At 54.2% G+C, this 12,485-nt stretch overlaps 1 protein-coding gene across 1 annotated transcript; it reads right to left on the bottom strand.

Moving 5' to 3' along the window:
• Positions 1 to 462: 462 nt before the first annotated feature.
• Positions 463 to 6,592, bottom strand: LOC135173568 (serine/threonine-protein kinase PAK 3-like). Its single transcript, XM_064140546.1, has 13 exons — positions 6,490 to 6,592; positions 5,891 to 5,991; positions 5,382 to 5,516; positions 4,909 to 5,130; positions 4,324 to 4,390; positions 3,944 to 4,007; positions 3,745 to 3,793; positions 3,237 to 3,346; positions 3,000 to 3,117; positions 2,501 to 2,600; positions 1,872 to 2,068; positions 1,424 to 1,561; positions 463 to 801 (listed from the first exon to the last, which is right to left on the bottom strand). Exons 1-13 carry the CDS (start codon positions 6,590 to 6,592, stop codon positions 715 to 717), a joined length of 1,491 nt encoding a protein of 496 aa, XP_063996616.1. The 3' UTR covers positions 463 to 714.
• Between the last annotated feature and the right edge of the window lie 5,893 nt (positions 6,593 to 12,485).

Genomic DNA, 12,485 nt, shown 5'->3' with positions numbered 1-12,485 from the left:
TTGGAACCCTTCTTATAGATGAGGGTGACATTAGCCTTATTCCAGTGTACAGGGATGTCTCCTGATCACCATGACTTCTGGATTATGGAATGTGGCCTCACAAGGACATCAGCCAGATCTATTAGTATCCTCAAGTGGACAGCATCCAGGCCCATTGATTTGTACAGGTGTAACTCCTGTAATGCTTGACAGACCAACTCTTCCTTCCCTGAAGGTGAATCGGTTGTTATAGCACCCATGGGTGAACCCAAAGTGCAACAGTCCTGTCTGTGTCCTATGTGTGAAATGCTTCATAAATCTATCCCCCTTTCATATGAGTAGTCTCATTCCCCTAGACAACAAATTATCCTACTTATTCCAACAACTTATCCTATCTATTCCTACAGAACACAACTTCTCCTATTTATTTCTACAGAACACAACTTGTCCTACTTACTCCTACAGAACAGAACTAATCCTATTTATTCCTAAAGAACACAACTTACCCTATCTATTCCTACAAAACACAACTTATCCTATTTACTCCTACAGAACACTAATGATCCTATCTATTCCTAGGGAACACTAACAATCCTATTTATGTTGGAGAGGCCAAGACTGTGAGGACGGGTCTGTGAGCTGTCCCTCCGTGCTGCAGCACCAGAGCCAAGGCTGTGCCGAGTTGTTCTCCTGAGTCCTGCTCCCAGATGTCACAGCAGGACCCGGCCTCAGGCACTAATGGCCGCTGTTCCTGGCTTCCTTGGCTGCAGTGATCAGCGGGATCAGGCTGGAGACTGGCCCCGCTGATGTCACAAATGGGTGCTGTGCAGAAGAAGAAACACAAATGAACCATTTCTGTCCAAACTCAGGGGCTCACAGGCTCAGGCAGTGCTCCCCTGCTTCCCAGCCATAAGCACAAAGAGAACTGAGGGCACCACCTGCCCCTGTGTCTCCCTGCCCAGTCCCTTGCTACCACAGCTGGGCATGGCCCATGGTGCTGCCGATCCATTTCTCAAGGTGTTCTCAGCTGGCTGGGACTTTGGCCCTGCCAGACCTCTGGGAATGCTGCTGCTGTGCCAGGACCGTGTAGCTTCCAGGAAGCTCAAAACCCTGCCTTGGTTCCTGCTCCCTAAAGCCATGGGCTACTTTAGCTGTCACAAAGGCTGAGGAGCATCAGCCATTGCTCAGGGCACCTCAACAGCTCTAGGACATGTTTATCCCTGTAGGATCCAGGCCCAGGACTGCTCCGAAGGCTGCTGAGGTGCAGAGTTTCAGCAGCAAGACAAGAGCAGGCAGATACATGATGAAGTGCTGAGGTGCTCAGCTCTGGCTTGCATGGGAGCAGGGCCTGCCTGGCATCATTGCACCTGAGGGTCCATAGATGCCTTCAAGTGTTGCTGCTGAGGAAACCCTTCCCTGCACTTGCAGCTGCTTTGCAGTTTACCTGCAGCAGGTCCCTGGCAGACCAGCGCCTGTCCACATCCACCTCCAGGCAGCACTGAAGGAAGCTGAGAAGGGCAGCAGAGAGCTCCTCAGGGTTCTGCAGCTTTGGTGTCTCACCAGCAGCTAGCAGATCACACACCTAGATGAAAAGGAAGCACAAGACTTCATCTGCTTCTTTCAGATCCACAAATGTTCCTCCAGACCCCTGTCAGTTCTTTCAGGCCCAGTCTCAAGGGCAGCTTCTTCCCTGGCAGAGGCATAGAGATGACGTTTTTGGACCAACAAATACTCCACCCTGCTGCAGCCACAGCTATTCCAGTGTCAAAAGCATCTTGCCTTGATGCTGACTGCATTGGCTGACCCAGGGAGTCACCAGCACCAGCATCTTTGACTTCCCCACAGCAAAGCTGCTCCAGTTGTACAACAGTATCTACTGCTGTGCCCCTTACCCTGTTGTCACTTTCGCTGGCAAAGGGAGGCTCTCCTTCGGCCATCTCCACTGCCGTGATGCCAAGGGACCAGATGTCCACCTTGGCACCATAGGGCTCTTCCTTCAGGATCTCTGGAGCCATCCAGTGTGGAGTTCCAGCGTAGCTGGTCCTCTTGCTCTGCTCAGGGGTGAGCAGAGCGCAGACGCCAAAATCAGCTGAGAAGAAGACCAAGCCTTGTTAAAGCCAGGAGGAATGGGGACAGCAAGCCAAAGAGACACCCTCTGCACCCAGGCTTGCTAGGGCCATCCGCTTGGGTCTGCCTGCAGAAGTGGCCATGCAGTGGTTATCAGCACAGCAGCCAAAGCCCTGCTGAACCCATCTCTTTACAAAGGCCTCCAGCTCCATGCAGTGGCCTTGCTACACCTGAACTCTTGTCACTCCCTCGCTGTGGCAGGAGCTGCCCAAGCCACAGCCACTCTCCACGCTTGTTTCCTTTCCTGTCCTCCTCTGCATGCTGGAATTGCACTCTCAGCTGGCAGCAGTGCTCCAGGCACTGCCACAGCCATCACTTCTGGCTACCTGGCAGTCGGTCAGAAGCAGTCCCACACCACATGCTGGGAAGGTAACCCCTGACCAAGGTTTCTTACCCAGTTTCACAGACCCGTCCATCCCAAGCAGGATGTTACAGCCTTTGATATCCCTGTGGATGATGTTGTTGGAATGAAGGCAATCCAGACCTTGCAGACACTGAGGGATAAGACAGAAACAGGAGGGTAAAAAATCCATGGCCTGAGTTCATCCCAGGAGCTAGCAAAGGGCGCTAGGAGATTTCACTTCTAGAGGGACTGTGAGCAATGTCAGAGTCTTGTGCTCTCCAGAGGCATAGCTTGCTGCTGTAGTGCTAGCAAAGGAATGACCTTCCACAGGAAGGCCCACTCTGTCCTTTGGTGCAGAGTATCCCCCGAAAGCACAGGCAGAGTGGCTGCTGCTGCACTGGCTGTGCTGCCTCCTTCCCTATGGCAAACTCTGGCTGGCCAAAACAGAAAAGCCCTATTGCCTCTGAAGATGCCATCTCTCCTCTTCTACCCACCTGTGCAGAAGGACCACCCTATCCCAATGTCTGGAACCACAGGTGGCATCTCTTACCTCCCTGCAAACCACTGCTGTTTGTTCTTCATTCATCTGGGTTGCCTTAACCACATCCCCCAGGGAGCCTCCAGCCAGATATTCCAGGACCAGCCATAGCTCAGCACCCACCAGATAGCTGAAAGGAAAACAGTGGCAGAGTAGAGCAGTGTTCGAGAGGTCACTTCTCTGCCAGGGAGTACCTCTGGCTGGCACTCTGCAGAGGCTCCCTCAGCTGGTAAGAACAGAGGCACTCACCTGTCCAGGTAGCTGACAATGTTTGGGCTCTTATGGTCCCGCATCACGAGGATTTCATTCACCACATACTCCTCGTCCTCTGGAGCCACACGGATGTGCTTGATGGCCACCTGCAGTGACATTGAAACCCATGAGCTTCAGCAGGCTGCTGCACAAAACCAGCATGGAGTCACTGTGAGTGTTTGCGTGGGGCCATAGGCAAGCTGTGCCCAGCTCTCTCCTTCCGGGACTCAGGAGCTCAGCCTCATGCATGACAATCTCCCCTTTCTCTGCTGCCTCGGGTGCTACTCACAGGACACAAGGCATGTGGAGTTACTGCAGCAAAGAAACCCCCTTGCTCCGACAGAGCTTTCACTGAGCAGCTGAAGAGAGCAGAGGATGGATTTTGCCTTCTGGTGCTACTTCCAGAGGAAAGGGATGAGGGTGACCTGAAAGCCTCATCCCCAGTTTGCAGTCCTGGGGAAGGCAATGAAGAGCTGCAGAAGCTGCTGGCACTCCTGGCACTCACCTCTCGTTCTGTGGCCATCTCAACAGCACGATAAACAGCTCCATAGCTCCTGGAAGCACAAGAGCAGCAAAGAAAGGAGAAGGGGGTTAGTGCCTGTGAGCAAAAGGTAGCCCAGACACGAGAGCTCTGCTGCCTGCAGTGGCTCCAAGTGTCCTCTGGCATTTACAGGTGCCTCGAAGATGTCTGTGGTTGGACTTACCCTTGGCCAAGCTTTTCGGCTTCAGCATATTTACTCTCAGGCTCTCCCGTGCTCACAATGCTCCCTGGAAGACAGAAAATTCGAGAGGCTTCCTTGAAGATGCAGCAGAGCAGCTCACAGCCTTGTACTCAAGCAGAAACTATCTCTGCTTTTGCCTTGGCTGCAGAAGGAAGCTCAGGCACACCCAGCCCAGGCACAGCTGCCCTCAGAGGCAGCAGCAAGCCCCAGAATGCTCTGGCTGCCTCCAAGGACGCTCTCAGCTTGTGTAGGAAGCTGTGAGTGACTGCTGGCACTCAGCTGAGGATGAACATTGGGCGGGGGTCGTCCTGAGGCATGCGCAAAGTGCAGTGCTGTCTCAGACAGGAGTACAGGACACATACCAAGCTTGTCCAGGGAGGCCTCATCTGGCTGCTGCTGCCTGCACCTCTCGCTGTAGGATGCCCACACCTGTGACGAGAAATGGTTTAGGGTCAGAAAGGAGGCTTGCAGTCTTGCACCAGAATGGCACTTGGAGGGCAGACCCTCAGCAAGATCCAGTCTGCCGCATGCAGGGCTCTAGAGCTGTGTGGGTTTGCTGTCCCTGTCCCAGACTGCAGAGGCACAGTGGCAGGCTGCACAATGGCAGGGGCACAATGGCCACCTGTGTGGGACTGCGACTCTCTGCACTGATAGGCTGCAGGGATGCTTTGGGCAAAGCTGTTCCCTTTCTCACCAGCAACACTCAAAGACACACAGCCACCTTTTTCCTGGGACTGTGATGAATTCACACTCCCTGTCCCAGGACTCCGAGAGGACTCATGGCTACGGGACATAGCCAACAGATTGTGCTGCTGTCAGTGGCTTTGGTGAAGCACTAGGTCATGGCAGGACATTAGCCCTGAGAGACTTCATCCAGGAGCTGCCTGATCAGAAACCTCTCACTGCGCATGACACCAAACACGGTGCTGACCAGAGCTGGGACTTACTGATTTTCTCTCTTCAGATGGTGGGACCACAACAGGCAGGGGCTCATAGTCATCATCCCAGTTTTCGCCATCCTCAGCCTCGACATCCTTGACTCTTTCAGGTGTGTCATTGGCAGGCTCCTCTCTGCCATAGTCCTCATAGTCATAGCCACCTGCTCCATCGTCATCCTCGTCAGCAGAGGCCAATCCATCTAGCAGGCATCCTGATCCTGGTGGTGTCTCCTGTGGACAGACAGGAGCACAGGTGACAGTCACCACTTGGGAGCTGCAATCACTACACACCACTTCAGTCTGCTTAGCCATCAGAAACCAGTCTAGGCATGGCTAAAGTCCTGCAAGCCTCAGCTCTAAGGTGCAGTTGGCTCAGGTCATGGCAGGACTGTAGCCTTGGGAGTCTTCAGCCAAGGGCTGTCTGATCAGAAGCATGCCCCTGAAAGACACCAAATCCAGTGCTGACCAAGGCTGGCACTTACTGATTTTACACTTTCGGGTTTGTGCAGCCTGAGAGATTGATGTTGGTGAGAGCTGTATGGCCTCTCTCCAAAGCCCTTCTCCTCTTCGTCGGAGCCAGCAGCAACTCCAGCATTCTCTGCTCCTGGCCCCGAGTCCTGTGGACAGACAGGAGCATGAGTGGCTGTCACCACCCTGTCGTGTGAATCCATTTGGTGTTTTTCAGTGTGGCTAAAGACAACTAAATCACCCCAGCCTTCAGTCGGTCTCACTTTGCAGCACATCACAGACAGCCACCCCTGGCAGCTGGTTACCTGCTCTGGCTTTGTGCCTTCCCCACCTGTAGCAGCTGGTTACCAGCTCTGCCCTTGCCCACCTGGACTGGAGCGCACTGTCAGAGAGCTGCCTACACACAGAAGCTTGTAGCTGGGCTGAGAGTCAGGTGCAGCACCCAGCTGTGAAAGGCAAGTGCAGAAAGGGGCTGCTGCTCTGGCCAGAGCAGGGAATGGCAGGACAGACATTCCAAGCGCACCTCACGGCACGCTCCACGCTCCTCCACCCCTCTAGAAGCAGCAAAGGAGACTTCCTCACTCACCGAGGGATGGGCTGCCCTGAATCCACGGCTGATCTGATCTGCAGGGAGCAAGGGAACAGGCATCAGAGGCGTCGGCAGCCTCTGCTGTGGGCAGCCCCACAGAGCAAGCACACCCAAAGGGCTGGCGTCTTTCTTTCGCAGCAGCCCTCCAGCAGCACTGGCACTCATGGCAACAGGACAATGCTCTACCAGGTTGTTCTTTTGGCACAGTTCTGCTGTTTAGTTTCTGCCCTGCTGTGCCAGCAAGTCAAAGAAGTAGAAACTTGCTCAAGAAAATGCTTCCCGCTCTGCACAGGAGCTCCTAAAGCAGCTTTGTCACTCTCCTGTCTCTCGAGCTGCTGGCAGTGTTTCCCCGTGAAAGCTTCCCCACAGTGCCCCTTAGCCCTGGCACTGCTGTAGCCAGGAGCTCCAGCAAACCAGAGGTGTCTCGGCGGTGATCTTGTTTAAGAGCCGGCTGGGCCACTGAGGAAGGCTGCGAGAGCACAGACACACAGCAGGCACATTCGCTGCTCTCTCTACTAACAGCCTCTACTCACTTGCCAACAGCCCTGCCATCAGCCAGGGCTTGTCCAGGAAAGAACCGGCGGCAGTGGCCCACTCCAAGAGGAAGGCAATGCCAGCAAGGAACCGCACTGCCATCTCTGCAGCACCACGCAGCGACTGCCTGGGCAGCTACCCGAGAGGATCTTCTGGCAAGAGCAGGCGCGGGAGAGTGCTCTGCGCACCGGGAGAGCGCTGCGATCGCCGAGGCGTCAGGTCCTGCTCCTGAGGCGGCAGGGCTGTGGCATCACCGCAGAGCGCTGCGAGGTGTGCTTGTGACATCAGCGCAGCTGCCCGGGCCCCTGCGCGCCTAAGCACGGAGGGCCTGGGCAGCTCTCCTCTGTCCCAGACACTCACCACAAGTGCTCATGCTCCATAACCTCTTGCTGAACGGATTCGTGGAGCCGTGGGGTCGGTTGGGTTGGAAGGGACCTTGAAAGTTCCAACCCCCATGTGCAGAGACACATCCACTAGACCAGAGCGCTCAAGGTCTCATCCAAGCTGGCCACAGACACCTCCAACGATGGGCAATCCACAGCCTGCTTGGGCAACCTGTTCCAGTTTCTGACCACCCCCACTGTAAAGCATTTCTTCCTCATCTCCAGTCGAAATCTCCACTATCTAAATTCAGTCTCTCCGCCCTCGCCAGGCCACAAGCCCCTGTCAAAAGTCCTTCCCCAGCTTTCTTGTAGCCCCCTTCAGGTATACAAAAGCTGCTCTAAGGTCTGCCTGGAGCCTTCTTGGCCCTGCTCTGAACCTGCTCCAGCACCTCTGTGTTCCTGTTATGCTGTGGTCACCAGAACTGGGCACAGTGCTTCAGATGAGGTCTCAGCAGAGTAGAGTAGAGCAGAATCCTCTCCCTGTCCTGCTGCTCTCACTGCTTTGGGTGCAGCCCAGCACACAGCTCCCTTCTGGGCTGCCAACAACCGTTGCTGGCTGCTGTTGAGCTGTCCTCAGTCCTGAGCCCTTCTCCTCAAGTCTGCTCTATGTACCTCCTCACCCAGCCTTCTTTTGTGCTTGGGATTGCCCTGACCCAGGTGCAGGATGCTGCATTTGGTCTTGTTGGACTTCCAGGAGTAGTTCAGACAATGCAGAAGCAGCTGAACCTGTGTCCCTGTCAGACCACTGTGCGGGAACAAGGATGCACACAAGCAGCAGCCAACAGGACCTTTGGGTTAGGGTGCAGGGACCTTAGAGACCATCTACTGCAACCTCCCTGCCATGGGCGGGGACAGCTCTAAGTAGACCTGGCTGCCCAGGGCCTCATCCTGCATGGCCTTGAACATCTCCAGGGAGGAATCATGTACAACATCCCTTGGCAACCATGTCCCTTGTGCTGATCTTTGTAAGATCCAGTCCAAACCCACTCTTCCTCACCCCAAAACCATTGTCCCCTGCCCTGTCTCTAGACACCCTTATGAAACGTCCTCTGCCCTTCACAAAGGTTTCTTTCAGATACTGGAAGGCAGCGCTAAGGTCCCTGGGGGTCCTGTTCCAGCTTCTGACCACCCACGCTGTAAAGAATTTCTTCCTGATCTCCAGTCTAAATCTTCGCTCTTCAAGTTCAGTCCATCCACTCTTGTCCTGTCACAACAAGCCCCCCTCAAAAGTCCTTCTCCAGCTTTCTTATAGCTGAATTCAGGTACTGGAAGGCAGCTCTAAGCTCTCCCTGGAGCCTTCTCTTCTCCACACTCAAGAGCCTCAGCTCTTTCAGCCTGTCCACAAAGGCAAAGTACTGCAGCCCTCTGATCATCTTCTGGGCCCTCCCCTGGACCTGATCCAGTACTTTTATGTCCCTGTAAATGCTGGGGGCACCAGGTGGGGTCTCAGCAGAGTAGAGCAGAGCAGAGTCAGAATCCCTTCCCTGCTCTCACTGCTCTGGATGCAGCTCAGCACACAGCTGCCTTCTGGCCTGCATGAGGGCACTGCTGGCTGCTGTTGAGTTGTCATCAGCTGATACCCCCAAGTCCTTTTTGCCAAGGCTGCTCTATGTAACTCCTTGCCCAGCCTATGTTTGTGCCTGGGGTTGGCCTAACCGACATGCAAGACCTCTCACTTTCAGCTGTTGAACATCGTGCAGCTGTCACTGGCCCATTTCCCCAGCCTGTCACAAGCCTTCTGGAGGGACCTCTGTCCTCAAGTGAGTCTAGTGCATCACACAGCTTGCCGTCATCAGCTGGCTTGCCGAGGGTGCCCTCAATGTCAGTGTCCATGGGACTGACAAAGTTCTGGAGGAGAGGGATGTGAGATGAACAGCTCCGAAGACACCAAGCTCCATGGCTAGCCAGCAGTCTGACCACCTGCAGCCCACAGAGATTAACAGGGGAGCAGAATCTCACCCACAGCCTGTGCTGAAGACCATGGTGTGGCGTGGAAGGCCAGGACTCCAAGGGATGCCCACACTGCAGCAGTCTGTAGCTGCCAGGACTACATCTCACCAAAGGGACCCAAGGCTATTTCTGAGCATGTGCACCCTGTGGAAGGACTCATGCTGGGGCATCTGTAAAGAGCTGCAGCTCCTCATGGAAGACTGTGCCTTGTGGGATGGAGACCAGGCTGGACCTGGGGAAGAATGTAAGAAGTTCTTGTGCTGAGGAGGAAGGGGCAGCAGAGGCAACGTGTGAACTGAGCACGAGCCCATTTCCCATCTTCCTGCATGGCTCAGTGTGAGAAGGTGCAGCAAAGAAGTAGCGGAGCTGAGCCAGGGGAGAAGGGAGGGCTAGGGAAAGGTGTTTGTGAGCTGTGGAGGCATCTCTCACTGTCCTGCTCCTGTTGCCTTGGAAATGGGTTGTGGCTTTGTTGCAGAAGTTAAATGGGTGGGTCCTTTTCTGGGCCTCTTTTAGCACTGCAGGGCTATGGGCAGGTCTTTCTGGAGACTTCTCTTCTCCACGCTGAACACCACCAGCTCTCACAGCAGAGACGTCCCAGCTCTGCCATCACTTTTGGGTCCCTAAACAGAAAGGCTTCTATTGAATTGCCAAAAGACTGGTGCCTGAGGTCAGCTGAGACACACAAAGTCATCTGCATGGGCACCAGGCCAAAAGAGAAGTCTGGGGACACCATCAATTGAGGGTCAGGGCGCCTACACCAGGGTAGGGACTTTGGCCAAGCACTAACAGCAGCCAAGTGAGGAGTGGCTTGAGAGCAGTCTTGAGGAGAAGGACTTGTGGGGGTATCTGTTGATGACAAACTCCCCATGAGCTAGCGGTGGTTGCTGGCAGCCCAGCTGTGTGCTGGGCTACACCCAAAGCAGAGAGAGCAGCAGGAGAGGAAGGGAATTGTGCTTTTCTGCTCTGCTCTGCTAAGACCTCACTTGCAGCACTGCCTCCAGTTCTGTAGTCCCACATAAGAAGGACATCAGAGTGTTGGAGTGGGTCCTGAGGAGAGCCATGAAGGTGATGGACACCGCCTCTATGGGAGAGGCTGAGAGAGATCCTTTCTCACCCAAAGCATTCTGTGATTCTATGAGCATTATTGGAGGGTCTCTGTGTAGATGCTCCACAGGATAGAGAATCCCAGGTTAGCAGAGACCCCAGGGATCACCTGGAACAACCTTTCTTGGCAAAAGCATGGTCTAGGCAGGATGAGTTTCTATTCCCCATTTCCATGGGGAATGGAAGAAACCATGGGGTTTTCCCTAAGACAAGTCTGGGATTTGTTTTAAAAAGCAGCCAGCAAGCAAAATCAGCTCACAGTGGCATTTAGGGGAGAACAGGTGATACCTCTCTCGTTTAATGAATATTCCACAAGGTGGAACTTTGAGGAGATGCTTCTTGACACTTTGCATATTGAATGTTGCTGTGACTCCTGCTGGGGGTGGGCACTTCCCATTTAGCAGTGAAATGTGGGCCACCTCTCCACATGAAGCTCTTCTCTTTGGAGTCCGTTTCTTTGGAGTCATGAGACTGGAGAACATCTCGAACAGCCTGTGGGCTCTGTTGCTTCTGCAGTCTGCTTCAGTTGGAGGTGTGTGGTAGCCTGGTCCACGGCTCTGAAATGCCCTGTACATGCCAGCTGGACACTTGACACAGGATGTTTAATGCTTGCTGGCCAGGTTGGGCCTGCAGCTTTGCTGCTCTCTCAGCATTACCCTGAGGGCATCTCAGTCCAGTGCTAGTGGCCATGGGAATCTCAGGGACACTTAGACCAAGCAGAATGTCTCCACCTTTGCACTGAGTAGTTTTGGGAAGCATTTGGAGCAGGCAGGAGCTTCCCATTTGCAGGAGCTGATCCAGCCTTGGGACATTCTCATGTGGGCACTGTTGGAAGCACAGATATTGGAAATAGGAAAGCTCCTCACTGTTGACAAGCATCCAGATCTAGAACAGACACTGTGCCATCAAGAAGGAAGTTTGATTTGGTCCAGGGCTGGCCCTGGCCTTCCTCTTCTCCTGCTTAGTGCAGTGACCCAGACCTGCGGCCAGACTGGGCTGTCAGGGTGCCTGCTGTTGGACCTGTAACAACCTGTCTCAAGTGGTGACCCCATGAAGAGATAAGTGCAGCTGCACCAAGCCTCTCTGATCTCTGATGCCTTGTGTGGAAAGCGAGGGGATTCATCTCTTCCTGACTTGAGCACCCCCCTTATGCAACAAGCATGCAGGGGGCCAGTGGAGAGGTGCAAGATCCTCCTTTGGCAGGTGCAAGCCTCTCCGTGCCCAGCCTCTTAGAGGCTGTGGTTTCCCTGCATGAAGCTCCCTGACTCTGTCACATCACCAAGCTGTAGGATTTGAGACACATCAGCTCAGATGAATCCTTCCACACCCCAGACACCTAAAGCCCACCAACTGTGTTCACAGCAAGGCTTGCACAGCCATTTCTAAAGGCTTCCCAGGCAGACCATGCTCAAGGCCAAAGTTTCTTGCATGCTGTGCCTGCAAGTGATGGGAGAGAAGGTCCCTGTGGCGGTGCTGCACAGGCATCTCCATCAGCTGCCATGCCATGGTGGCCATGTGGCATCCTGACAGCTCTTCAGGCAGACTTGGCAGCAGATGTCCAGCTCCATGGCCATGCCCTGCTTCTGCTGCAGTACGCTGGGAGGAGCTGGGGATGTCTACCTACTCCCTCTCCTGGGGCTGCAGCAGCAACTGGCATGCTAGAAAATAAAGAGAGGCCATGGGCAAGGGCTGGCCTGAGCACAGCTGGAAGACATGCCCAGAGCCCTTGAGGAAGGAAGCCCCCCCAGCTGCCCAGACTGAGATTTCCCTGCCCAGCTCACCGCTGGTGCTGTGAGCTTGCATCCTGACTGCCTTGGCTGTCTAAGCCAGACTTTCAAAAGTTGCCTAGACATGGTCCTGTGCAACCCGACCTGGGTGTACCTGCTTTAGCAGGGCACTTGGGGTCTCTTATCTTCATTCTGTGGCTGGTGGAGTGAAGGCACAAAACTGAACCCAGGAGTCAAAGAGCAGCCTCACCAGTGTCCAGCACATGGGAACAATCCCTGCTCTTGTCCTTCTGTCCACACTCTTGCTGATCCCAGCCAGGATGCTGATGATCTTCTCAGTCACCTCAGCACCTCATGGGATCAGAATGAGGTCATTGCAATAAATGAGGCAGTGGTCAGTGATGTGCTAAGCCAGTTAGACCCACACAAGTCTACGGGGCCGGATGGGCTACACCCAAGGGTGCTGCAGGAGCTGGCAGATGTGCTCACCAAGCCACTCTCCACTATTTACCTGGAGTCCTGTCTAAGTGGGGAGGTGCCAATGGACTGGAAGGTAGTAAATGTGACACCTATCTACAAGAAAGGAAGGAAGGAGGATCTGGGAAGCTCCAGACCTGTCAGTCTGGCCTTGGTATCGGGAAAGTTCATGGAGTAGGTCATCTGAAGCACCATCACACATCATATAGAGAGCAAGTAGGAGATCAGACTCAGTCAGCATGGGTTTATGAAGGGCAGGTCCTGCATGACAAAAATGATCTCCTTCTATGACAAGATGACCTGACTGTTGGATGAGGGAAAGGCTATGGCTATTGTCTACTTAGACTTCTGAAA

This window comes from Pogoniulus pusillus, chromosome Z (assembly GCF_015220805.1).
Source record: "Pogoniulus pusillus isolate bPogPus1 chromosome Z, bPogPus1.pri, whole genome shotgun sequence".
NCBI lineage: Eukaryota > Metazoa > Chordata > Aves > Piciformes > Lybiidae > Pogoniulus > Pogoniulus pusillus.
Note: the sequence above shows the minus strand (reverse complement) of the source record. Positions and strands in the feature narration are given on the sequence as shown.